Source organism: Gadus chalcogrammus, chromosome 5, assembly GCF_026213295.1.
Source record: "Gadus chalcogrammus isolate NIFS_2021 chromosome 5, NIFS_Gcha_1.0, whole genome shotgun sequence".
In the NCBI taxonomy this organism is placed as follows: domain Eukaryota; kingdom Metazoa; phylum Chordata; class Actinopteri; order Gadiformes; family Gadidae; genus Gadus; species Gadus chalcogrammus.
This window is the reverse complement of record NC_079416.1, coordinates 20,449,653-20,473,784: the sequence shown is the minus strand read 5'-3', so window position 1 is coordinate 20,473,784 and position 24,132 is coordinate 20,449,653. Positions and strand designations below refer to the sequence as shown.

The 24,132-nt window shown below is 51.4% G+C and overlaps 1 protein-coding gene across 2 annotated transcripts; it reads left to right on the top strand.

The window, feature by feature from the left end:
• The first annotated feature begins 95 nt into the window (after positions 1–95).
• znf106a (zinc finger protein 106a) lies at positions 96–22,548 on the top strand. 2 transcript variants are annotated; one of them, XM_056590782.1, is made up of 22 exons: positions 96–420; positions 2,140–2,226; positions 2,994–3,055; positions 5,289–5,483; positions 8,191–10,776; positions 11,720–12,263; positions 12,491–12,557; positions 12,801–12,955; positions 13,824–13,884; positions 14,064–14,396; positions 14,799–15,669; positions 15,919–15,974; positions 16,218–16,363; positions 16,727–16,861; positions 17,843–17,959; positions 18,929–19,120; positions 19,443–19,505; positions 19,597–19,716; positions 19,980–20,051; positions 20,252–20,323; positions 20,640–20,786; positions 22,060–22,548. In XM_056590782.1, the coding sequence occupies exons 2-22, from the start codon at positions 2,173–2,175 to the stop codon at positions 22,114–22,116; spliced, it is 6,105 nt and encodes a 2,034-aa protein (XP_056446757.1). In that variant the 5' UTR covers positions 96–420; positions 2,140–2,172; the 3' UTR covers positions 22,117–22,548. The 2 variants fall into 2 exon arrangements, with proteins under 2 accessions (XP_056446757.1, XP_056446756.1); XM_056590781.1 differs by having other exon boundaries at positions 96–429.
• The last annotated feature ends 1,584 nt before the right edge of the window (positions 22,549–24,132 follow it).

The window sequence follows — 24,132 nt, the reverse complement described above, 5'->3', positions numbered from 1 at the left end:
ATCGACGAATTGGTGTACTTAAAAACAAAAAAAAACAGATGTATTGCTTCACAAAAGTTATTTAATGTTTTAAAAGAATAGGCCACAGGTTACTTCTGAAGGGGCGGGGTTTGCGTTTATGCAACAACAAAACGACAGGAAGTGTATCCGAACCAGGGGCTTTGTTTACATTCCGTTCATAACTATTATTATTTTTCTTTAGATCTTCATTAAGCTTTCGACGTCTTACTGAAATATAAAATCCACAATTATAACCCATTAGGGTAACACACTGTTCGTGAACCGTGTCGCTCGTGAATGCAGCTCAGACTGTGTTGTTGTTGCTGCTAGCTGTTAGCTTGCTGGCTAACTTAGCCTCAACGGTGGAGGAGAGAATGGTTCGTTTGCCTCAGACCTTACAAACTTTTGGATCTCAAAGAGGTACATACGGTACGACACTCGAACGCAAAAACACACCACTTGGGTTTGCCCTGCATGCCATCTTTGTTTAACACGTAACGGTGGTGATGGGGGTGTGTGCAGCTAGCTAGGGTTAGCCGTCGTTGACTTGCATAACGTGATTGGAAATCAAAATATATCTTACTGGAACTGCATGTATCGACCATGTGGATAGAATACCAGTCGGTCAGTTGGGCTTCCCACTAATGCACCAAACATTAGTGAATGTGTTCCGGTTAACAACACTGCGTGCGAACCATACATATTTAGGATCATCATCCTTGTTCAGGTATTCAGGTGACAGATTAAAAGCTCACCAGTCTCTTTTGGATGTGTGCAAAACTTAGGTGTTGTGAATACCATCAACAGTTAGAAGTGGATGATCCATGACTGGTGGCCAGGAGACACGTTATTCAACATGCATGATACTCAGGTTGATTTGTACATAGCCCATGTTGATAATACCGCTCCCCCCAATTCATTGAATGATAATGTATCCATTTGTCCTTGAAATATGAACTATATGGTTGAGTCAGGTGTTATATTCCATCTATATCTAATACCCTATAATTATCTGCTTTTATTGTACATAGTTGTGTGTTGATAACTGCAGGATCATTATGCATTTCATAACATCCTTCATGGTGCTACTAAGGCCCTAATCGTTGATGTCCTGCAGAAGATTCTTATATTGTTTCCCTAGACTTCCCTTTACTTAAACCTGCACACCGTTCCGCTGCAGATAACGCTTTGGCTCGAGGACAATATAACAACTAAATGCCTAAGAAATGGGATTTTAAGGGAAGGATAGTGTAGTGGTTGGTGTGTTCAACCACCAGCCTTAAGGTACCTGGTTCTCCCCCCCCCTATCCACTTGTAACCATGAGCAAGAGGCACTGATCCCCATCTGCTCCTCTATGACCTGTAGCTGTGTCCTGTAGATCACATTGGACACGCTGTGCTTAAAGACATACTATAAATAATAACCCAACCTATGGAACCTGTTAAGATGCATAGGTCTAACGTCAATAGTGCCATCTGTTGGGCAGAGCGATTACTCCAAACAGAACATTATTTTCAGACGGGCATGACCTCAAGGTGTGAGTCAGGTGTGGCCTATCTTTCGAAGGTGGCTGGGCAGAAAAATCTCACACTTGGCTGCCACGGTCAAAGTTCAGCTCCCTTCCAATAGTTTGCTGGTGTTAATGTATGCTCCTGTGGTGGTGGGTGTTTAAAAACCAGCCTAGACAGCGACCTACCACCACGCCCCCCTCCAGTGAGTGCCCTGCCTGCAGGCTGGGGTGTGACTGTACCCACTGGTGGTAATCAGACCCCGCTCCGCAGGCATTCGACCGCAGTAGGCTGGAAGAAACTGGGTTGTGGAGTTGAAGGAAGAGAGAACGTCAGCGGCCTGACCCCAGGGTTCGGTCTGAGGTGTCAGAATCCCACGTTGGCCCACTGGTCACTTAGTCTCAGCTGGTGAGGCTGTAGCCCCCCCCCCATAACCCCCTTCTGCATGCCGTTACTGTACGCTATTGGGTCTTCCAGCAGCGCTGCAGAGTCCAGCGGAGGTTGATCCGCACTATTTATAATGCAGGGGCCGCGTGTCAGAACCCTCCAGAGCAGGGCTGCTCTCGGCGACCGTCATGGGACACTGTATGTTGTAAACATGTGCTACTGTGTTCTTCTTTCCCCTCCCAGTCATGGCGTAGGCAACCCTGAACCGTTTCCAAGATGGGGAGAGAGCGGAAGTGCATTCTATGCGAGATGGTGTGCAGCTCAAAGCAGGTGATTCAGCCGCAGACAGAGTGATGAGAGAGGCTTCTCTCTGAGCCCGGGCTGAGCTGGGCTCGGCCTGTCAGACAGAGCTCTCTGCAGCTGTCCCTCCCCTACTGTAGGAGGTGTCAACGTGCTGCACACAGGGCTCTGCCGGCTCACGTTTCAGAACGGAGAAGAGAGTGTTGTTCCCCCTGTCGCTTGGATACGTCCCTATGATATTAATATCATTGTTCTAGGTCTTTCCTCACAATGTTAAGATAATAATAATAATAATAATAATACATTTAATTTAGAGGCGCTTTTCAAGACACCCAAGGTCACCTTACATAGCATATAGTCATCATACATTTTTTAAAAAAACAAGACATTGTGGAAAAAATAAATAAATAAATAAATAAACAAAAGCAATAAGAAATAAATAAAACAAAAACAAGACAAAACAAAACAAAGAAAAAAACAATCAAAACAGTGATCAGTTAGACGTTGTGTGCGAGTTTGAACAGGTGAGTTTTGAGTGTTGTGTTCAAGCCGTTTCAAATGACTTAGTATGTTTGGTTATTATTATAATTATTATTAAGTTATTTAGTTTTTTTTTGTTTTGAGTATTCAATTATTTGTAATTAATTAAATATTAATTGTAATTTATTTTGTTTTATTTTATTTATTGTGTTTCCATCTTTTAGCACGTGAAGCTTCTGAGTAAAACGTAACAAGGAAAAAGATGGCGTGTGAATAATCAGGTCATTCTAATCCTGTTCTTTATCTTCTGGTTCCAGGAGATGGACGACCACATGAGGACCATGCTCCACCACCGGGAGCTGGAGAAACTGAAGGGCAGGTGAGTTTACCTGTGACACCTGCACCTGCACACCCGCAGTATTAAACACCTATCCCAAGGCCAGGTGATAAGCATTAAACACCTGTACCACGGCCAGGTGTTCAGCACCAACCCCTGTACCTGGACCAGATCCATATTGTAAATAAGAAACTGTTTTATCTGGAAAAATAAAGGTTAAATAAAAAAAATAAAAAAATAAGTACTAAGGCCAGGTGATCAGTATTAAACACCTGTACTAAGGCCAGGTGATCAGCCTCAAACATCTGTACTAAGGCCAGGTGATCAGCATTAAACACCTGTACTAAGGCCAGGTGATCAGCATCAAACAACTGTACTAAGACCAGGTGATCAGCATTAAACACCTGTACTAAGGCCAGTTGATCAGCATTATTTAAATCGCCATGAATCAGCGCCTTAATCAACATGACTTATTTTCTTACCTTATTGTTTGACTGAAGATGCGTTACGATGAAGGAACATAAATAAGCGACTTGAAAAATCTCTCGCTGAATCTGCATATCTTTCGAAATTGCCTCAATGAATGAATGAACAGTGGGTGAAAAGGTTACGCGGTTACGGTCAAGTTGCACGAACTTAACCGTGCACGAACACGAGCACGCCACGACCACGTGCACATAGCGGTTATCAGCCAGAGAAGAGGTGCAGCCAGCTGTCCCCCGCCAGGGCGCGTATATTTAGACGCCAACGGTCAGAACAACAGGCGTGTCCGATGGACGCCAACTGGCTGTCCCGTGACTCTCCGGCAGATTAGCCAAGTATGCCACTCTGTCCGCGGCTGTGGAGCGAATAGAGAGATGTACGGCACAGTGACCTCGTTCACCTGGCTGCCATGTTGGTTCCCCGGTCCGGGGAACCTTCTCGAACCTTTGGGGGGAAATGGTAACAACCCTGTCAGGATGCATTCTGAATGCTACCTGGGTGGCGGAATGGAATGCATGACAAACTAAAAATAATGCATTGAGCTGTCATGGTTTCCTTTTAGGTTCTAGATTGTTCCTTCACCCAACTTACCTACATGGCCACGAGATGAACAAGGTCCACCTTTTGTGGGATAAAACAATGCTTGAGGTCTGTGTGAAGGGTGTTTTATGTCCATCCTTCATGCCGTGAGGGTTGTACATGATAGCTTTGTTTTGTCTTTATTTAAGTCGATTGCCATTTCCGTTCTATTGAGCAAACAATTTTTTTTATAAAATCATTACACCATCACATGAGTGGGGTGTTTAAAGCGTAGAACGAATTATAAGATCAAACGGGGGATCCGTTTGCGTTCGGTCACGGGGGAAGTCAAGCTAGACCATGACCGAACATTTGGAAAGGGAAACCCGACCTGGTCTATAAAATGTCACACCGGTGATGGCAAAATGGCCGCTTGCCATGACACACTTTCCAGCAGCGCCCTTCTGAAGTGGGGCCAGCCAGGGTCCACTGATCCTCCACCGGTCATACTTGGAGGATGAGGGAGGGTTTTGAAACGAGGGTTAAGAGTGCAGCTGCACTTGGGGCTCCTCTTACACCGGCTGCTCCCGATTGGTCGACAGGCTCTGGGAAATGTTTTAATAACACACTGGCTGCCATGGAGCAGGGGGCGTGGCCTTTGGAACCCAAGGGGTGGACGGTTCCTTCTAGAGAGTGTCAGTGCACGAGGGACACCATCCAGGAACCGCCCAGCAGGCTCCACAGCGAGCCCGACAGCCGTCCGTGCGCGTCCCAGCTTTGGTGCACCGTGGCTGGGTGGATAGGCCCGCACCGTGGCCCCTAGCGTGGCCAGGCATCCTACCCTCACCCTGTCACCCATGGACCCCTGAAGCCACCGATGCACCACGAGATCAGGAAGTTCTTACAAAAAAGATTCAATTAATTCAAAACTAACAAGAAATTTTAAGCTAGCTTACCTCCTGATCTTTAAAAGTATAAATAGGATTTTTAAAAGAAAAAAACGTTTCTTCGAGATTTATCGAAACCAAAAAAAAACAGGACTGTCGAGTACCCTCCTCTCCTGTGAGTCTTTACACCGAGTATTTTATTTTTTTTAAACGCGAAAAAACCTCAGAGCCTGTCGACGTTGCGACGTGACGACGGCTCTGCAGAAACCCAGAGAAACCGAAACAGAAACCGAAACAAAAAAAAAAAACGAGCGCCCATCCACCCGTCCGCCCGCCATGCCGCAAGCCACCGCTGAGCAGCCTCTGCCCCGGCCCTGCCTCCCCAGGGACTGCGGCCACGACTGCACCGTGTGCCGCGTGACGCTGGTCAGCCTGACGGACTACGCCGGACACATCTCCAGCCCCCAGCACAAGCAGAACGTGGAGGCCTCGGAGAGCGCCGCCGGAGCGGGGAGCCAGGACCGGGACTACTTCGACCAGGCCCTGGTGGACCTCATCGAGAAGAGGAAGGAGCTGATCCGGTAGGACGCGGCGACATTGGGGTTTAGGCGGGGCTTTTTTTGTACTGGTTGTTGTGGTGGTTGTTGTTGTGGTTGTTATGGTTGGGGTTGTTGTGGTGGTGGTGGTTGTTGTTGTTGTTGTTGATGTGGTTGTGGTTGTGGGCAGTTTCTTAGAGCTCTTGAGAACAACGTTGGAACAAAATTCTTTCTCTGAATGTGTGTTTGCTTTCTTACTTGTAGTACGTGTGCAATTGAGGTCTTGGGTGTGATTTTCATTTTTTAAATTATTTATTTGCACTTTTTCGTTGGCTCTCCTTAGTCAGACTTGTTGTTCAGAATACCTTTTCAGGCGGGCCTTTTCAGATCTCTCTGCTCTGTGGTTGCTTAGAATATTCTTGTAGTGGGTTTAATATGAGTTGTACTAATTCCTTGCATGCATAATTGAAATGTCACAAAAATAATATATTTTTCAAAGTTGGCAAAGAAACTTTTTTTAATATTCTCTTTCCCTGGAACAGCACTTTATCAATTTGTGTTAATTGTAGTTACGGTCACTTCTCCTTCTTTCCGAGTGGATCATTTCTCGCAAACATTTGTGAAAACCACTTTCCAATCAGGAATTCCACCCAATCTCCAACTGGTTCCCAACGACCCCCTAGCGCCTGCTCCAGTGTCCGTTGGAGCAGGCCGTTTGTTGTGTCTGTGTTAGCCCCCCCCCCTGGCCTGTGTCTCTCCCCTCCTGGGCCATGTATAGTCCTGTTCCCTGCAGTGGTCACAGCCGGTTATAGCCCCGCCGGGGAGGGCCGCAGCAGGGCCCGGGCACGGGTCAGATGTCAGCCTCACGCACCAGATTAGCTCCTCTGGTTCTTATCGCCAACTCCCACACAAGGCCCAGCCCCCGCCACACTCTGGTGGTCTGTGCATGTTTCCCTCCTCCTCCAGATAACACAAGTCCTCTTCGTCCTGCTAATTGTTCTTCACGAACACGACATCGGGTGGAAGAGGCCCAGTTGTCCAGTTTAGGGATCGACCGATACAGATTTTTTAGGGCCGATACGATACCGATATTTTTTCATCAGCCTTAGCCGATACGCCGATACGCCGATACCGATATTTAGAGCCGATACTATATTTATTTATTTTTTTTTTTTGCTCCCTCAATCATAAAAATAACACTGATAACAAATGTTACAAGTCTCAATTAAAAAAAAGGAACATTTCTTGAACTTCAATATAAAAAACGATATTTAACAAATAGTAAAAACAGGTGAGGTAGAACAAGTAAAAAAAAATATATATATATATATATATATCGGCGAAAATCGGCCGCGTATCGGCCGATACGATACACGTAAAAAACGCGAATATCGGCCGATAATATCGGCCGACCGATATATCGGTCGATCCCTAGTCCAGTTATGGTGGAGGTTGTTGACATCCATCACCTCCACCAACTCCTCCACCAATTTTATCATAAAGAGTATTTTTTCTGAAAGTTTTCTTGGAAGTTTTCTTGGAAGTTTTCTTGGAAGTTTTCTTGGAAGTTTTCTTGGAAGTTTTCTTGGAAGTTTTCTTGGAAGTTTTCTTAGAAGTTAGTAGAGATATGTGCATCATATTTAAAATGCACTGTAAATATAATGTAACGTAACAAGGGGGTTTTATTGCATAAAGCAATATATGAGTTATAAGGGTATCCCTGTTGTGTTAGGCGACACATGCTGCTGCTGTAGAGCTGGGTGAACGTCTAGTTCTAGAAGTTGGGTCGGTGCTCGTCTAGCCGGGCCTGTTTGAGGGGAGTCTTGCAGCTGTCCGTCGGTCACGCTGGAACATGTCCCTTCATAGAGGAAGCACGTGGTCAGGCTCGTCTATCAAAGCCTGCCCTCTCACCCACAGCTCTTCTCAGCCACAGCCCAGGATTACTGGGTAGACCAGAGTAGAGTTGAACACAGAGTCAATTTGTAACACAGGCGTATGTTATTTTGACTCTAGATTAGAATTGAGACTATTAGTAGTATCAGTTATAATTAACTGATACTATTCCTACCATGGAATTCCATGTGTACATTCGGTGTTTTGAGGAGGAAGTTGCAGCCCTAGAGTCATTTTGAGATGAAACCCGAAAGTGTAACGCATGCATCTTGTGATTTTAAGTACAAATCACGCGGTGCTGTTGACCAACTATCGACTAACAACAAACTGGTCAGACTACTGTACTTTGGTGACTTTAAGCATACTTTGAGTACCCCCTTCATCGGCACAAAACCTTTGTGTAGGTTTTATGTGTTCCAAATAGTCGGCGTTCTATTTGGAAGTGTAAACATGAACATTAAACCGGTGCAAAGTCTCACACTTTACTGCGAAACATGGGAGAAACATGCAACTATTGCCAAATGTCTTGCCATAAAAGAAGCACAACGCCGGTTGAGGGTCGGCGCATGTAGCGGTGAATCCCATTCAATTATATTCCATTTTGGTGTTTCTGGATGCGCCCTCTTTTTCACGGATTCTCCTTCGTCCTCGTTGTCATATTGACGTTTCAACCACTTTTCCACTACCTCTAATATCTATTGTCTAGCTTTCACAGTGAAACTTGCTCAGGATCGAAAGAAAATAATAGTCAACTTAAAAATAGGTTTGTTAAAAAAAATAAAAAAAAATAAATAAATAGGTTTGTTTATTTTTTGTTTATTCTTTTATTTTATTTGTTTTATGTCCCCCCCCCAAACAGGAAGGAGGAGGAGGCGGCTGCGGCGCGACGGGCGCGCGATGAGTCGGAGCGACTCCGCCAGCAGGACTTCCAGGAGCGTCTCCGGGAGGCCAAGGAGCTCTTCAGGCTCAACATCCAGGGCAGGCAGCCCCCCCCGCTGGGCTACGGGGCCCGCGCCGCAGACCACCCGGCCTGGGCCCACGGCCTGCAGGGGAAGAGCGCCACCTGGCACGCCCAGAACGCGGCCCCCGGCTTCCACGGCTGCGCGCCGGGGGAGTGGTCCGGCGGCAGCCTGGGCAGCTCCCAGGGGTACGGGGCCCCCCCGCTGATGGGGTACGCCCCCGGGTCCCCGAGGGGCCGGCACCCCTGGCTGAGCAACCGAGGCAGCAGCCACGGGCTGTACGGCCGGAACAACATCCCCCAGTTCCCCCCGCAGGGCCGGCCCGTCAACCTGGGGCCCCCGCAGGGCCGGCCCGTCAACCTGGGCCCCCCGCAGGGCCGGCCCGTCAACTTTGGCCCCCCCCTGGGCGGCCTCCCCAAGCCCTCCCCGCCGGGGCTGTTCCCCCCCCAACAGGTCTGCCACCGCAGCAACGATGTCACAAGCCCCAAGTCCAACGGGACGAACCCCAAGCCGGACAAGGCCTGCCGCTGGTCGCCGTACCCCCCCACCAAGGCCTTTGAGAAGGACGCGCACCCGCCCAGGGGGTACCCGGACGCGGCTGTCCCGTGCCAGCACGAGACGGCCGGTGGCGGTGGCGTTGGCGCCGGCGGCGGCGGCGGTGGCGTTGGCGGCGGCCCGTGTCAGCACAAGACGGCCGGCAGCGGCGGCGTATTCGCCAAGCCGGCCCCGGTGGAGCGCGACGCCAGGCCCCGGCAGTCGGACGCCGACGCCCCCGGCAGGAAGAAGAAGCCGACCACGAGCAAGAAGAACCGGAACCGCAACCGGAGCAGCAGCGGGAGCAGGAGCAGCAGCAGCAACGCCGCCCATCTGGACGACCACAGCAGGAGCAGCGGCAGCAGCAGCGCCGGCGTGAAGGGAGACACACCGTGGGACGCGAAGGGAGACACGACCAAAGACACGCAGGCCGACACGCGGGGAGACAAACAGCGGGAAACAAAGCGAGACACAAAGCGAGACACGCCGATGGACACACAGCGAGCGACACCAGAAGTCACGCAGCGAGACACGCAGCGAGACACGCAGCGAGACGCGCAGCGAGACACGCAGCGAGACACGCAGCGAGACACGCAGCGAAACACGCCTCAAACCACACCGCAAGCCACGCAGAGGGACACGCAGCGAAACATGCCTCAAACCACACCGCAAGCCACGCAGAGGGACACGCAGCGAAATACGCAGCGAGACACGCAGCGAGACACGCAGCGAGACACGCAGCGAGACACGCAGCGAAACACGCCTCAAACCACACCGCAAGCCACGCAGAGGGACACGCAGCGAGCCACGCAGAGAGACACGCAGGCAGACAGGCAGGGAGAGCCGGCTCCGGGCCTTGCCCAGAGCACCTGCTCCACTGGAAAGCCCAAACCGCCGACCGACGCCAGGAAGCCCGACCACAGAGACAGGAAGTCCTCCCTGACCCCTCCCGACAAGCCGAGGCCCGTCCGGACCCCCACGCGGGACAAGAAGCCCGCCGAGCCGGAGCCCAAGACGGGCTCCTCCAGGGGCCCCGCCGTGGGGGGGCCCCTGCAGTCCAGACAGGAGCAGCAGATCCCAGAGCTCCCCAACAAATCCAAAGAGGCGGCGCCGGGGAGGAGGGGCTCGGCGGGGGGGGTCCCCGGCGAGAGGAGGAAGGAGACGGCCCCCCCTCCCCCGCCGCTGCCGTCGGTGGCGGCGGCGGCGGCGGAGGAGGAGGTGCAGCGGGTCTCCCCGGAGAGCCCGGAGGGGGCCGACAAGGAGAACAGCTGCAGTCGGAGCCGCGCTGCGGGGCTGGTGAGACCCTCCCCTAGTGGGGGGGCCGTGAAGGCGGCGGCGGCGGCGGCGGCGGCGGCGTCCTACCCGGACCGTGGGGAGTACCTCCAGTCGGTGCACGTCAGCACCTCCTCCACCCCGGAGAGCTCCACCGCCGCCGGCGTCCCCGGCCCCCGGGAGGAGCCGGAGCAGGCGGGGGGCGGGGAGGACGGGAGCTGCACGGAGGCAGCCGTGGAGATGGAGATGGAGGTGGAGCAGCAGCAGGAGGAGGAGGAGGTGGAGGTGTCGAGGAGTCACCAGGGCACCGGCTCCGAGGAGAGCGAGGCGGCGCCGAACGGCGGCAGCCCCGCCCCCCCTCCGGCCGCCGCCGCCCCCGCCGCCCCCGCCGCCCCCGGCCTGACCCGCCTGGGGCTGACCGGCCCGCTCCTCACCAAGCACGCCGGCTCCAAGGGGAAGCCGGGGAGCCACGAGCCCAGCCTGCACAAGCCCAACCTGAACATCGCCCGGCGCGTGCGCAACGTGAGCGAGTCGCGGAGGGGCGACGCGGAGAAGGAGTCGGGGCTCAAGCCCACCGTCCGCCAGCTCATCAGCTCCTCGGGGTCCCGCCGCAACGTCAACTGGGAGCAGGTGTACCAGGAGGTGCGGAAGAAGCAGGGCCAGGGCAAGGGCTGGCCCAGGTGAGACGCCCCCCCCCCCCCCCCCCCCCCCCCTCGGTGTTATTACGCTACGTGGTATGTTGCTGATTGGCTGAAATGTCAGGGATACATTTCAGCCAATCACAAGCCGACACTTTTTTGGTTCTGCCTCTTTTGTGAAGGGAAGATGTTAACTGGGTTGAACAACATTTACCAGTAGTAGATGAGGTGGTAGCAAAACATGTTTATGGGGTAAAGTAGTAGTAGGTGGTGGTGGTGGTAGTAGTACACGTGTTCTGGGTGTAGTGGGAGTTGTAGTATATGTTTACTGGGTTTAATAGTATTGGTAGCGGTCTATGTTTACTGGGTGTACAGGTGGTTGTGGGTGCTCGTGATGATGTAGTAGGAGTAGTAGATTTTAACTGGCTGAAGTAGTACATGTTTATTAGTAGAGGTTTTGTTTCGTAAGTGCTATTTAAATGCCAGGAAGTACAACACACAAGAAGTGCGTAGAAGGTGATTTGAGGAGAGAGAGGGAGGAGACGGGGCTGTGGGGGGTAAGGGGGGGAGGCTATACCGAGTTCAGGTGAACTCTTCTCAAGGGAGCCTAGAGTCTCTTGTGTAAGTAGTCCCAGACCCGCGGCCCATGGCTGGACACAAACTAGGGCTGGGCGATTCACCGAATTTTGATCGCGATTTCGATTTTAGCGTCAAACGATCACGAAATTAACATAATCGATTATTATTATTTTTTTAATATTTTATGGAAAGTGCAGGACAGCTGAATACATATCTGTATATCATTTTAGATTGGAACATTTTCTTTTGGACAATTCTTTGACCAGTCCTCAATTGCAAAAAAGAAATCTGAGAGACATGCTGAATAATAAAACATGTTTTCAAACTAAAAAAATAATCGTTTAAATAATCGTGAATCAATATTGCCCCCCCCCCCCCCCCCCCCCCCCCCCCTTCCACCACGCAGGTTCGGCATCGAGATGGTGTCTTACGACCGCGAGGAGCCCCCCCACGAGGAGGACCCCGACATGGCCCTGCTGGAGGGCTTCCAGTGGGACTCCCTGCTGGACTCCGCCCACACAGTCGCCCCGCGCAAGCGCAGCCTATCAGAGAGCAGCCTGGCCCCCGGACGCCCCGCCCCCTCCCTCGACCTGTTCTCCTGCCACGTCCCCGGGGACCGGCCGGATGGGGGGGGGGAGGAGGAGGATGAGGAGGAGGAGGAGGAGCAGCAGAGGGGCCCGCCCCCTCAGACCCGCCCCCCCGCCCCGGAGGAGCGGGAAGAGGCGGAGCACAAGGTGTTCCCCAGCCAGGGGGCGGAGCCGGCGAGCGGGGCCGACGGGGGGCCTGCTGTGGGGAGGGCCCCTGAAGTGGGGGCCCGGAGGCCCTCGGAGGGGGTCAAGAAGGGCCGGGGGAGGGTCCTCCAGAGGGCGGAGTCGGAGGTGGAGGTCGGCGGCCTGGGGGCGGAGCTTCTGGACGCCCAGGCCATGGGGAAGAAGAGGAGAGCGGCCGGGGTGAGTGTGCAGCTGGGGACACCACCCGAAACCACACACTGGAGGTGGAGGTGGAGGGGGGGGTGGAGGTGGGGGTGGAGGTCCTTCACTACCTCCACCTCCACTCCACCATAATTGCACCACTGTGCCATTTGCGCCTTATGTCATGTTAGTGAAATACACTTTATTATCTATTGTTGATGTGTTTTTCAAACAAAACCAATTATTTTTCTGTCCTTATTTTGTAGGATATTCCAAGCCAAGAGATCCACAGTTTGAAGAAGAACAAAAGGATGAAGATCAAATCCAAGAAGGGTTGGTATAGCTTTCACCATTTATCATATACAAAGCAGGAGCAGTTGATGTACTTCATAATATGAATGAAATAATGAGATGTCTAATATCAATATATTATAAAAATACTCCAGTCCAACAGCACCACCCGTGGTGGGAAGCTGCTACTACATCTGATTTCTCACCAAGTGTGTGTGTGTGTGTGTGTGTGTGTGTGTGTGTGTGTGTGTGTGTGTGTCCGTGTGTCCGTGTGTCCGTGTCCAGAGCGCTTCCTGGTGGACCAGCTGCTGACCGTGTCCCAGAAGGAGGAGGAGCTCAGCCTGTCGCTGCAGGGCCTGGACAACGGCCTCCTCCAGGCCCGCGCCACCCTGCAGGCCGCCTACATGGATGTGCAGCGCATCATGGTGCAGAAGCAGCAGGTAGGCCCGCAGTCAGACCTATAGACAGCACCTGGGGAGACAGACAGACAGGCATTCATACCTGAAGAAAGACAGGCAGTCAGACCTATAGACAGCACCTGGGGAGACAGACAGACAGGCATTCATACCTAAAGAAAGACAGGCAGACAGATCTACAGACAGGACCTGGGTAGACAGACAGACAGACAGACATTCATACCTAAAGAAAGACACGCAGTCAGACTTAAAGGCAGGACCTTGGGAGACAGACAGACAGGCATTCATAAGTAAAGAAAGACAGGCAGACAGATCTACAGACAGGACCTGGGGAGAAAGACAGACAGGCATTCATACTTAAAGAAAGACAGACTATCCCAAATGGACAAGGCACAGACAAACAAAACAGTCACCAAGTCTCCGACAGACAGCCAGACTAGGAATTAGTCAATCAATGGGTATGGCGTGTCATCCCACCCTCTACCGCAGATGTCAACCATCTTTAATTTCTTTCTTAGTTTCAAATCTTTTCGCTCTGTTTCACTGTGAACATATTTGTTGTTCCTTGTTGTTGTCTCTCTGGAGGAGGAACAGATTCCTCCGCAGAGTAGGTTAAAAAAAAAAATATTTTGTGAACATTCGTGCTCGTCTATGGATTTGTATTTCGAGTCCCAGGCTAGCTGGATGAAGCTAACCCTCTGCATGTTGTGAGCTGTAGAGCAGCTCTGTCTAAAGTGAAAGTGAAAGTCAACATTACTGTCAATTTCAAAATATGTGCCAGACATACAGAGGAATCGAAATTGCGTTTATCTCCGACCCATGATGCAATAAGAACAAAATGATCAAATTAGGTAAAATAAGAGAAGTAAATCTAACAGTGGTGTTCTCTCAGGTGGCGACAGAGATGGGTAACCTGAGGAACCAACGCATCGAGCTCCTGAAGGGCATGAAAGGTACGACGTCACTTCAACTCTGATGGCACATTCAGTATCAACCACGGGTTGGTCACGCCCATTTCTCATTTCAGACAGCCACGTCGTACCGTCACTTATCCCGATAAGTCATAGCATAAGTCATTTATGTTTCCACGGTGATTGGTCCCGAGTCCCCTGACCCCATCCACTCTCCACAGGGGGCTTCGAAGACCCAGCGTCCCTGCCCCAGGTGAAGCAGGAGCATGGGGAGTTTGACTCCTCTATGGCGCCCCCACCCTCCACCGCTACCACCGTGGCTACCGACGTGGCTACCGACGTTAGCATCCCCAGTGTCCACCTCTTCCCGCCCAGCCAGCCGACCCCGCCGCCCGCCTCCTCCTCGCCCCAGGCCCGCCCCAGCACGCCCCCAGCCCCTGCCGTGGTGAAGCAGGAGCCCTTGTCCCCGGACTGGGAGTCCAAAGAGATCCAGGTCACCCTCGTCCGAAGCTGCACGCCAGAGACACCGGCTATGCTAACCAACCCCCTCCCAGGTAACTTCAGCCCCAATGGCTAGCTAATGGTAGCCCAGTGCTAAACTGCGATGAGCCCAGCGGTTGGCTATTGTTAGCCTAATGCTTAGCTAACGTTAGCTCAGTGGTTAGCTCACATTAGCTAAGTGGTTAACTAACATCCGTTCAATGGTTAGCTAATGTTAGCTCAGTGGTTAGCTAACGTGAGCTCAGTGGTTAGCCAACGTTAGCGAAGTGGTTGGCTGACATAAGCTAAGTGGTTAACTAACATTAACCACTTGGCTAACATTAGCACAGCGGTTAACTCACATTAGCCCAGCCGTTGGCTGCATCTAACCCGCCCAGTAGCTAGCTAACATCAGCTAGCATAAGCTAACATTAGCCAACCTCCCGCTTATCACCATCCTCTCTCATCTCCTCCAGACCCAGTGAAGCTCCAGTGGTCTCCTGACCGGGGTCCCGTTGCCGACCAGACCCAAACCCCGCCCCCTAGGGGCCACGGCTCCCCCGCCCACTGCCAGGACGACCTCCCCGCCGCCGGGGGCCCCATGCTGGACCGCGCCGTCCAGGTCGACCGGGAGAGCTCCCCGCTGGACAGCAAGCTCCACCTGGCCCCCCTCACGGCCCCCCGACGGACCTCGGACCCCGGGAACCACGGCAACGCCTCCGTCAAGTCCGAGGAGAGCGGCCCGACCCCCGCGCTACACCTCCCCCTCCCCCACCCCCACACCCTACCCCTCCCCCCACCCGCCCTGCAGCTGCCGCTGTCCACGGAGATGTGGGCGAAGCGCGTCAGGAAGCTGAGGAAGAGGCGGGTCCTGAACAAGACGCAGGGGGCGGAGCCGGCGGGCGCCACCAGCGACACGGAGGCGGACGAGGACGCCGCCGCCGCCAAGCCCAGGAGGCTTCCCCCGCGGCGGAGATCCAGCGCCGGGTCCACGGTCAGCACCTCCACGCCCCCCACCGCCCCGGAGGACGGGGAGCCCCTGGAGGAGGAGGAGGAGAGGGAGAGGGTGCCCCCCACCAGGGAGGAGGAGTTTGACTCGGCCCTGGAGATGGGGGAGTCGTGCGCCGACGTGGTGAACCTCGAGTCGTCGGAGCTGGAGGAGTGCATGGAGGTGACCATGGCCTGCCAGCAGCCCCAGGTCCCGGGTCCAGGTCTGGGTCTGGGACTTGGGCTGGGTTTAGGGCCGGCTCCGGACTCGTCCAGGGCGGAGTTCTTCAACCTGGCCTGCAACGAGGTCAGCTCGACCAGCGACATGGACACGTCCCCCGCGGCCCGGCCGTACCCCAGGTGAGAGTCGGGGCACCGGCGCCACCTTGTTGTGTAGCTGTGGTCCACTCTAGTAGAAGCAGCTTCTTCTCATCTTTTTAGCTTTTGCTTAGCCCGTCCGGTTCCTGTTTGCTTGATGTTTTAGACTTTAAACTTTCAAAGTGACGTTTCAGATGGGAAAAGGGGCTTTTTGGCCATAAAGTGGAAAGATAACGACTTTAGGACCGCTTCTCATTCTCTCTGTACTGATTCCCTCCTCCCTTCCCCAAGCGCTGGCCAGATGCCCCCTCCCCCCACCAAGGCAATCAAGACCAAGATGTCCTCAGGTGAGAGGCCAAGATCCACCTGGTCCAACCTCACACCTGCACTCCAATTCAAATCAACTTTATTTGTATAGCCCTTTATCACAGCTCAAAGGGCTTAACCGGTCGGGTGTTTATGACGCCCCCCAAACATTTTAAATCGGTGATGGGGTGCTGGCCGTTAACAATAAGGAATGTGTCTGTGTATGTGTGTGTGCGTGTGTCTGTGTATGTGTGCGTGTGTCTGTGTATGTGTGCGTGTCCCAGACGTGTCGTCGGACCCCGGCGAGGAGGAGGCCCCTACAGAGGGGGTGTTCGAGGGCCACCAGGAGGCGGTCAACGGGCTGCAGATCCACAAGGGCCTGCTGTACACGTGCTCCGGGGACCGCACCGTCAAGGCCTTCGACCTGGTGGTGGGTGTCCCGCAAGGACCTTATCCCGGTCCTCATTAGTATTCATGTTGGATTGCTAAAGCCACGCCCCTTCTCATTATCCTAATTATTATTCATGTTGGATTCACCCCCTCCAACCTCTCTCGCCCCTCCCTCCCCCCTCTCTCTCCCCTCCCTACCTTCTCTGGCCCCCTCTCTCCCCTCCCTAACCTCTCTGTCCTCTCTGCCCGATCTCTCCCCCCCTACCCTCTCCGCCCTCTCTCCCCTCTCTCTCCCCCCGTCTCTCCCCTCCCCACCCTCTCCCCCCCCCTCCTCCCTCCCTGCCTCTTTTCTCCCCCCCTCTCCCTCCCCTCTCCCTCTCTCTCCCTCTCTTCCCCCCTGCAGAGCCATGAGTGTGTGGCGGTGTTTGAGGGCCACAGCTCCAAGGTGAACTGTGTGCTGGTGTCCTCCATGGTGGGGCTCGCCCACCGCCTCTACTCGGGCTCCAGTGACCAGACCGTCCGCTGCTACAGCCTCGTGGTAGGAACACTTACCGTCTGTTCACCTGGAACAGGAGCCTCTCCTGAACATAAGGGGTTCTTAAGCTTCTCCTGAACATAAGGGGTTCTTAAGCTCCTCCTGAACATAAGGGGTTCTTAAGCTCCTCCTGAACATAAGGGGTTCTTAAGCTTCTCCTGGACATAAGGGGTTCTTAAGCTCCTCCTGAACATAAGGGGTTCTTAAGCTTCTCCTGGACATAAGGGGTTCTTAAGCTTCTCCTGAACATAAGGGGTTCTTAAGCTTCTCCTGAACATAAGGGGTTCTTAAGCTTCTCCTGGACATAGGGGGTTCTTAAGCTTCTCCTGAACATAAGGGGTTCTTAAGCTTCTCCTGGACATAGGGGGTTCTGACCTTCTGTTCACCTGGGACATCCGCATCTCCTGGTCTCGTCTTCATAAGGGTTCTTACCTTCTGCTCACCGCTAGGGTGGGGGATCGCGCGTGTCATACGCAGACGGAGACAGACGCTGGACGCATGCAGACGTCCAATGTTTGGAATTTCTTTGGATGTCCTTAAGGCTGATGTGTTACTGATGGTATTGGTTGAATGTCTACTAGGGCTTTGACTTTTGCCCAAAAATCATATTCGAATTTTGTTTGTTTATTAATATTAATATTTGAATATATTCTAATATTTATTAATAATATTTTGACCATTAAATGCCTTCAGTAAGACCTGGATTGGGCTTCGCGAGGTTTGGTTACCGCGTTGCTATGGTTACCGGTCTTGCGTGTTCCAACGGTTTATTAGGTTTCTAATAATTCGCAGTCTAATCAATACTTCATTCACTGCCTCTTCCGTGGTCATTACAATATAATGAATAGACTGCGTCTATTCATTATATTATATTTGAATAACGAGGTTCGGAGTCAAAGCCCTAATGTCTGCTCAGAGGAAGCATCCTCGGTTGTCTGCTAGAGGAGAGGGGTCTCTGAGTGTGTCTCTGGGTGTGTGTTCCAGACGGGGGTCCTGGAGCAGCAGTTCTCTCTTTCCGACCGCGTCCTCTGTCTGCACAGCCGCTGGAAGGTTCTGTACGCCGGCCTGGCCAACGGGACGGTGGCCACCTTCAACCTCAAGGTCAGGAGCCCTCGACGCCTCGCACCGTAGACAGAGTAGAGACACAGGAGAGAGACTGACGGAGAGACACACCTCCTGGGAGCTCTCCAATACATGTTTCAGCTCCTTTATGGGCGTGTCGAAACCAAACTCCTTCAAGTTTATTGCCAAATGCAGCTCCTTTTGACTAAGCATTGTACAAAGATGATGGTAATATCACATCGTAGTATTGACTAGATCTAGAGTACAAACAATATAAAATCGTTTCGTGAAGAACCTGCCAGCTCCTGGCCTGAATAGAACGTGAATGTGACGGGTAGTAATAATAACATAACAATTTGTATTCTGCAGGCCAATGGGGGGGGATTGATCAATAATAATAATAACATAACATCATAACATAACATCTTGCCTCCTGCAGACCAACAGACCCATTGAGGTCTTGGATGTATATTAACATAACATGTTACATGTTATGCTGACAAACCGGCCCATGGAGGTGTTTGATGTATAATAACTAGTGCTGTCAAGCGATTAAAATATTTAATCGCGATTAATCGCATTAATGCCATAGTTACCTCAGGATTAATCGCAAATGTTTTTACTATGCTAAATATCCCTTGATTTTTTTGTCCCATTAATTGTTCTCATTTTAATGCTCTTATCAACATGGAGAAGTGCATCGGCTTGCCTTGAGCAAATGTTTTTTTATTGATAACCACATTGGCATATACTGATCAAAACAGGACGATACAAAAAGAAAGCCTATAGTGCAATTAAACGATGAACATACAAACATACTGCCTTGAACATAACAGTCGGGCTACTGCTTCTTTGTTTTGAGACAAAGAAAAAAAAAAAAAAAAAATTGCGTTAATCGCGTGATAAAAAAATCGCGCGATTTTACGCCGTTAAAATTGGTTTGCGTTAATGCCGTTAATAACACGTTTAACTGACAGCACTAATAATAACATGTTCCATGTTATGCAGACCAACCGGCCCATGGAGGTGTTTGAGTGCCACGGGCCCCGGGCCGTCAGCTGTCTGTCCTCGGCCCAGGAGGGGGCCCGCAAGGTGCTGCTGGTGGGCTCCTACGACAGCACGGTCAGCGTGCGCGACGCCCGCAACGGCCTGCTGCTGCGCACCCTGGGGGGACACACCAAGACGGTGCTCTGCATGAAGGTTGGCGCGCACTTCCTGTTTCCCGTCATGGGACTTCCTGTTGTTGTGTCGCAGAGAGCTGGGGATTGTGGGGGATTCTTGGAGGATTCTTGGTTGTCTGTCTCACTCTGTGTTCTTTCTTTCTTTCTTTCTTTCTTTCTTTCTTTCTTTCTTTCTTTCTTTCTTTCTTTCTTTCTTTCTTTCTTTCTTCCTCTCTTTCTCTCTTTCCCTCCCTCCCTCCCTCCCTCCCTCCCTCCCTCCCTCCCTCTTGAATACCGATGTCTCTCTGGCGTTGCCGACGAGGTCCACCGTCTCTCTAACCGCCCTGAACCTGTCTCCCCAGGTGGTGAATGACCTGGTGTTCAGCGGCTCCAGCGATCAGTCCGTGCACGCGCACAATATCCATGTGAGTACCCCGCCCTGCCGCAGCCCTACTCCCTGTCTGGGGCCTGCGTGACCCCCTGACCCCTGACCCCTTGACCCCCTGTGCGTTGCAGACTGGGGAGCTGGTGAGGATCTATAAAGGGCACAGCCATGCGGTGACGATGGTGGCCATCCTGGGGAAGGTGATGCTGACGGCCAGCCTGGACAAACTAGTCAGGGTCTACGAGCTGCAGGTAGGTCTCTCCCCCTGGTCTCACCTGTCTATCCTCATCCCCCCCCCCCCTGAACGGTCTCTGTTCAGATGAACTCTCTCTCTTTAGATGAACTGTCTCTCTTTGGTTGAACTGTCAATCTCCCTCTCCTCAGTTTAACCGTCTCTCTTTAGATGAACCGTCTCTCTTTAGATGAACCGTCTCTCTTTAGATGAACCGTCTCTCTTTAGATGAACCGTCTCTCTATCTAAGAAAGTAAACATGGACCCCCCCCCTCTCTCCAGTCACATGATCGCCTGCAGGTCTATGGAGGACACAAGGACATGGTGATGTGTATGACCGTTTACAAGAGCATGGTGAGAGACACACACAAACACCCTGTATAACACATAACTGTCACCAGAATCCCTTTGGGTCTGTGTATAATAAATGTATCATGTTGGATATGAGTTATTATTTTGTCATGTATTTCACATTGATATTAGCGGTAGCATAAAGAGAGACCGGTGCAGGTGTGAATTTAAAAGTGACCTTTGACCTGTGTTGTGTGTTTCAGATCTACACAGGGTGCTATGACGGCAGTGTTCAGGCCGTCAAACTGAACCTCCTGCAGAACTTCCGCTGCATGGTGAGGGGGTTAGCCTAGCTGCTCAGTACATTCAGTTGTATCTCAGGTTAGCAGGTCAGGTTAGCTGGGTCAGTTATCTAGCCAGTGGAAATCTAATTTCAGGTTAGCGCGTCAGTTTAACAGGGTCAGTTAGCTAGTCAGTTAGCAGCGCCAGGTTAGCCGGGTCGGTTTAACAGGTCAGGTTAGCCGTTAGCTTAGCCGTTAGCTTAACTCAGCAGTTACTCAGTACTAACTCAGCGTTGACTTACCACTTACTTAGCGGTGACTCTGCCATAAGTTAGCGGTGACTCAGCATGGTATGTCTCTTCGTCTGCAGTGGCACGGCTGCTCTCTGGTCTTCGGCGTGCGGGAGCACCTGGAGCAGCACCTGGCCGACGCCCACGCCAACCACTGCTTCCAGACCCTCAAGTGCCGCTGGAGGAGCTGCGACGAGTTCTTCTGCTCGCGCAACGGCTCCAAACAGGTAACAGAACAACGCCATGTCCTAGACGGGTGCTACAGCTTTAAGCGCTATTCCTTTCACGGCGAAGCTAGGAGGATGTAATGTTTGGAAAGGTAATAGGTTCGAAGCTGAATGTCTGCAGTCTAAAGGCGTAGTTATGGCTCCACGTCGACGCAACTTAAGGGGGTTTCCGGACCCATAATGTCCTTACGGACCCTCCCCTGGGTCCACCACACCGGCCTGACGTGAGCCTCCCAACAATTGTAACCTTGCGTCGAGGCAACGCAGCAGCCAGGGCTGTGATTGGACCGCTCGCTGAAACCCGACGCAGAACCAAAACAGGTTCACGTGTGCGTGGTCCTTGTGTTGCCATCGATGTGGAATCATAATCAGCCTTTAAGGGTAGACATCCCTTAGTGTGATGCCCCCTAATCCCTACCTGCTCTTCCTGAGATCACAGTTATCTCCCTTCTTCAATAAAACCCTGATTTATGACTCAAGGAGGGGCAATGTTTTTTTCAAATTCTTTTTCATTAGTTGAAGACCTCTACCGTATTTTCCGGACTATACGTCGCTCCCGAGTATAAGTCGCATCAGTCAAAAAATGCTCCATGACGAGGAAAAAAACATATATACGTCGCATCGGTGTATAAGTCGCATTTATTTTTAAACATTTAAACAAGAACGTTTAGTCTGGAGAGACTGAATGAAATTGCAATAGCAATATAGGTGTGTCGGTCCCTCGTAGTTCTGAGAGTATACCGAATTCAGTGACACCGGGATTCCACCGGACGCGTATGCGCCGCGGTCAGATGCCTTCACAAGTCCAGCGGAGGGCTCCAGTTTTCGCCGGCCAAGTCATGCGCTGTGATGTGTGACAGCTATGTTGCACAAAATTGCAGCTAAGGCTGGGGTAGCTTTGGTTGAACCGGAGGACATTGAGGACGAGAATATAATTTATTCGGTGGTGCAGTAGGCTTGCAGCGTTCAGTTGTAGGCCTAATGAATGACGGTGCCCTCTTGCGGCCGAGGATTATGTACGCACAATTTTGGCATATAAGTCGCTTCGAAATATAAGTCGCAGGGCAAGCCAAACTACAAAAAAACCGCGACTTATAGTCCGGAAAATACGGTAATTCCCATCTACTGCTCCTTTAAACGTTGTCCGGGTAACTTATAAAGTGAGCGGACTGGCTACCTGGATCCTTTGCTAGGCTCGGCGTCCTTGGTCTAGACTCTAGACAGTGATGGTCTGGACCGACTCAGAGGTTGAATATCATTTTCTTCTTTCCAGGGAATTGCGGCACACATGCAGAAACACGTCGAGGACTTGGTCAAGTCCGACACATGAGTTCCCCCCACGTCCCTGGTCGCTAGGCGTGGCCCCCTAGATACCTCCCATATTGGGGGGAGGGACTGGTCGTTGGTCTCCCCCCTCCACCGAGGCTGAGTTGGTCCAGTCCATCCAAAATGTCTGCCGTTGGAATCCAACAGAAGGAAGTCCTCGGATTCCGTTTTCTATCGCTATTTTCCGATGTGTTAACTTTGACCTTTCTCTCTCTCTCTGTCTCTCTGTCTCTCTGATTCCCTCTGACCTCCTGAACCCCGACGATCCTTTCTCTTCCTCACTGACCAAATAAGACAAGGAAACACTAGGCCTTTTTTCCCCTCAAAGTGAAGAAACGCGGGTAGTGTCTGTGTGTGGAGGTGGAGGAAGGGTGGTGGTCGGCTCGGCTCCGGGGAATAACTGCCAAAACAGGAACAGCACCTTTTTTCGGTTTTTTAACAAAACATGGGTTTGCTTCCCGATGGCATGGGTCAACAGATGGTTTTATTGTTTGTGTGGAGAGTGCAGTTGTGACTTGTGAACCTAAGCAACATTTAGTTCCATTGTTATTTATTTATTTCTGCCTTTTAGTCTGAAGAACACTTTTCCCAGGTTAGCAAAGTTAGCGTCGGAAGTGCCCGGAAGATTTCAGTCAGGTTTTTCTACGGAGAGCTTCTCTCCTTGGCCGGTTTTAATTGCGTTTACGTTTATCATGTTCAAGATGCTAGTTGAAATCTTAACTTTAATTTCGATGATTTTTTTTGCGCTAACGTTTTGTGTTCGTAAGCCGTTTTTGGCGTTAAGGACTCTGTGTTGCGAGACGGTACCATAATGGTAAAGGGACGTTGTTGAGCCTGGAACGGAAAAATGCCAATTTAATGTTAAACGTTTGCCGTGTTTGAATGTGGAGATGTGTGTCGGGTGTGCGTTCTACCTACCTTTTGTGTGTGTGTTTGATTGCGTATCGGTTATTTTTTAAGCTCTTGCACAAGAGTGATTTTCTTTGATTCTGAATGAGTGATTTTATATTGACGTGGTTTCCTTCACTGAACTCTGTGTTATTTCACGATGACGGAGCATCGAGCAGAATTCACGGGAGCCGTCTCCCCCCCCCCCCCCCACTCCTCGCCCCTCCCCAGCGTGAAGGTTTTGTAGTTTTAATTATTTTCTTAAAGGAGGCATTCGTGTGGAGGTGAAGGGATGGATTGAAGGAGGTGATTAAAGAGGAAAAAGCGATTAGAAAGACAGATTTAAGATTCATCTACCATGCCATACCTCACCCCTCTAAAATGTAACCAACCGCCATTTTCAGACCGCCCCCAACCGCGGGCAGCGTCGAGGCGTTTTCTTTTTTGTAGTTAATTTTTCGAGTTTTGTTTTTGAAAACACACACAAAGCTTTCGGTCGCAGGCCGTGTCTTTGCAGTGGGCTCTCCGCTCGCGTTGTTTCGTGGCAGCTCCGCACTGTGTAGTCCAGGGAGTTTGTTCTTAGGCTTGTGGTTGTAGCGTTGTAGGGATGCACCTTACCTGCCCTGCGGGAGGCCACTAGCACACCCCCCGACCGCACCAGGCACACCCTTGTTTCTTCCCCGCGCTTTGACTCACCCTCAAAGTCGGGACCTTGTAACAGAGATTTTTTAACAGATTTCAAATCTAAAAAGGTTATTAAAAAACAACATGTTGCAACATCACAAACCCCCCGGCGTGAATGAGCATTTCTTTCGGTATTTTCCACTGATGTTATCCACAGACACCCATACAAGGTAGTACACAAGCTTACCTTAACCACACACAAACTTTGACCCAGCAGAGCACTCCAATTGTCCAAATACCATGTCGTTCTTTATTGGGTTCAATTCAATTCAACTTTATTTGTATAGCCCTTAATCACGGGTACAATCTCAAAAGGCTTAACAGGCCATATATTTATGACACCCCCCTGATTGCCCCCCAGAGGGTAAGAAAAAAAACTCCCTTCATTGGAAAGGAAGAAATCTTGAGAAGGAACGCAGAGTGAGGGGGGGGTTAAAAACTGTTGAAA

Coding starts and splice junctions, on each gene's coding strand:
- znf106a (XM_056590782.1), top strand. CDS start 2,173: ATGGGGAGAGAGCGGAAGTGCATTCTATGCGAGATGGTGTGCAGCTCA. Junction 10,777..11,719: donor CAGGGCAAGGGCTGGCCCAG/GTGAGACGCCCC, acceptor TCCACCACGCAG/GTTCGGCATCGAGATGGTGT. Junction 16,862..17,842: donor TCCGCTGCTACAGCCTCGTG/GTAGGAACACTT, acceptor TGTGTGTTCCAG/ACGGGGGTCCTGGAGCAGCA.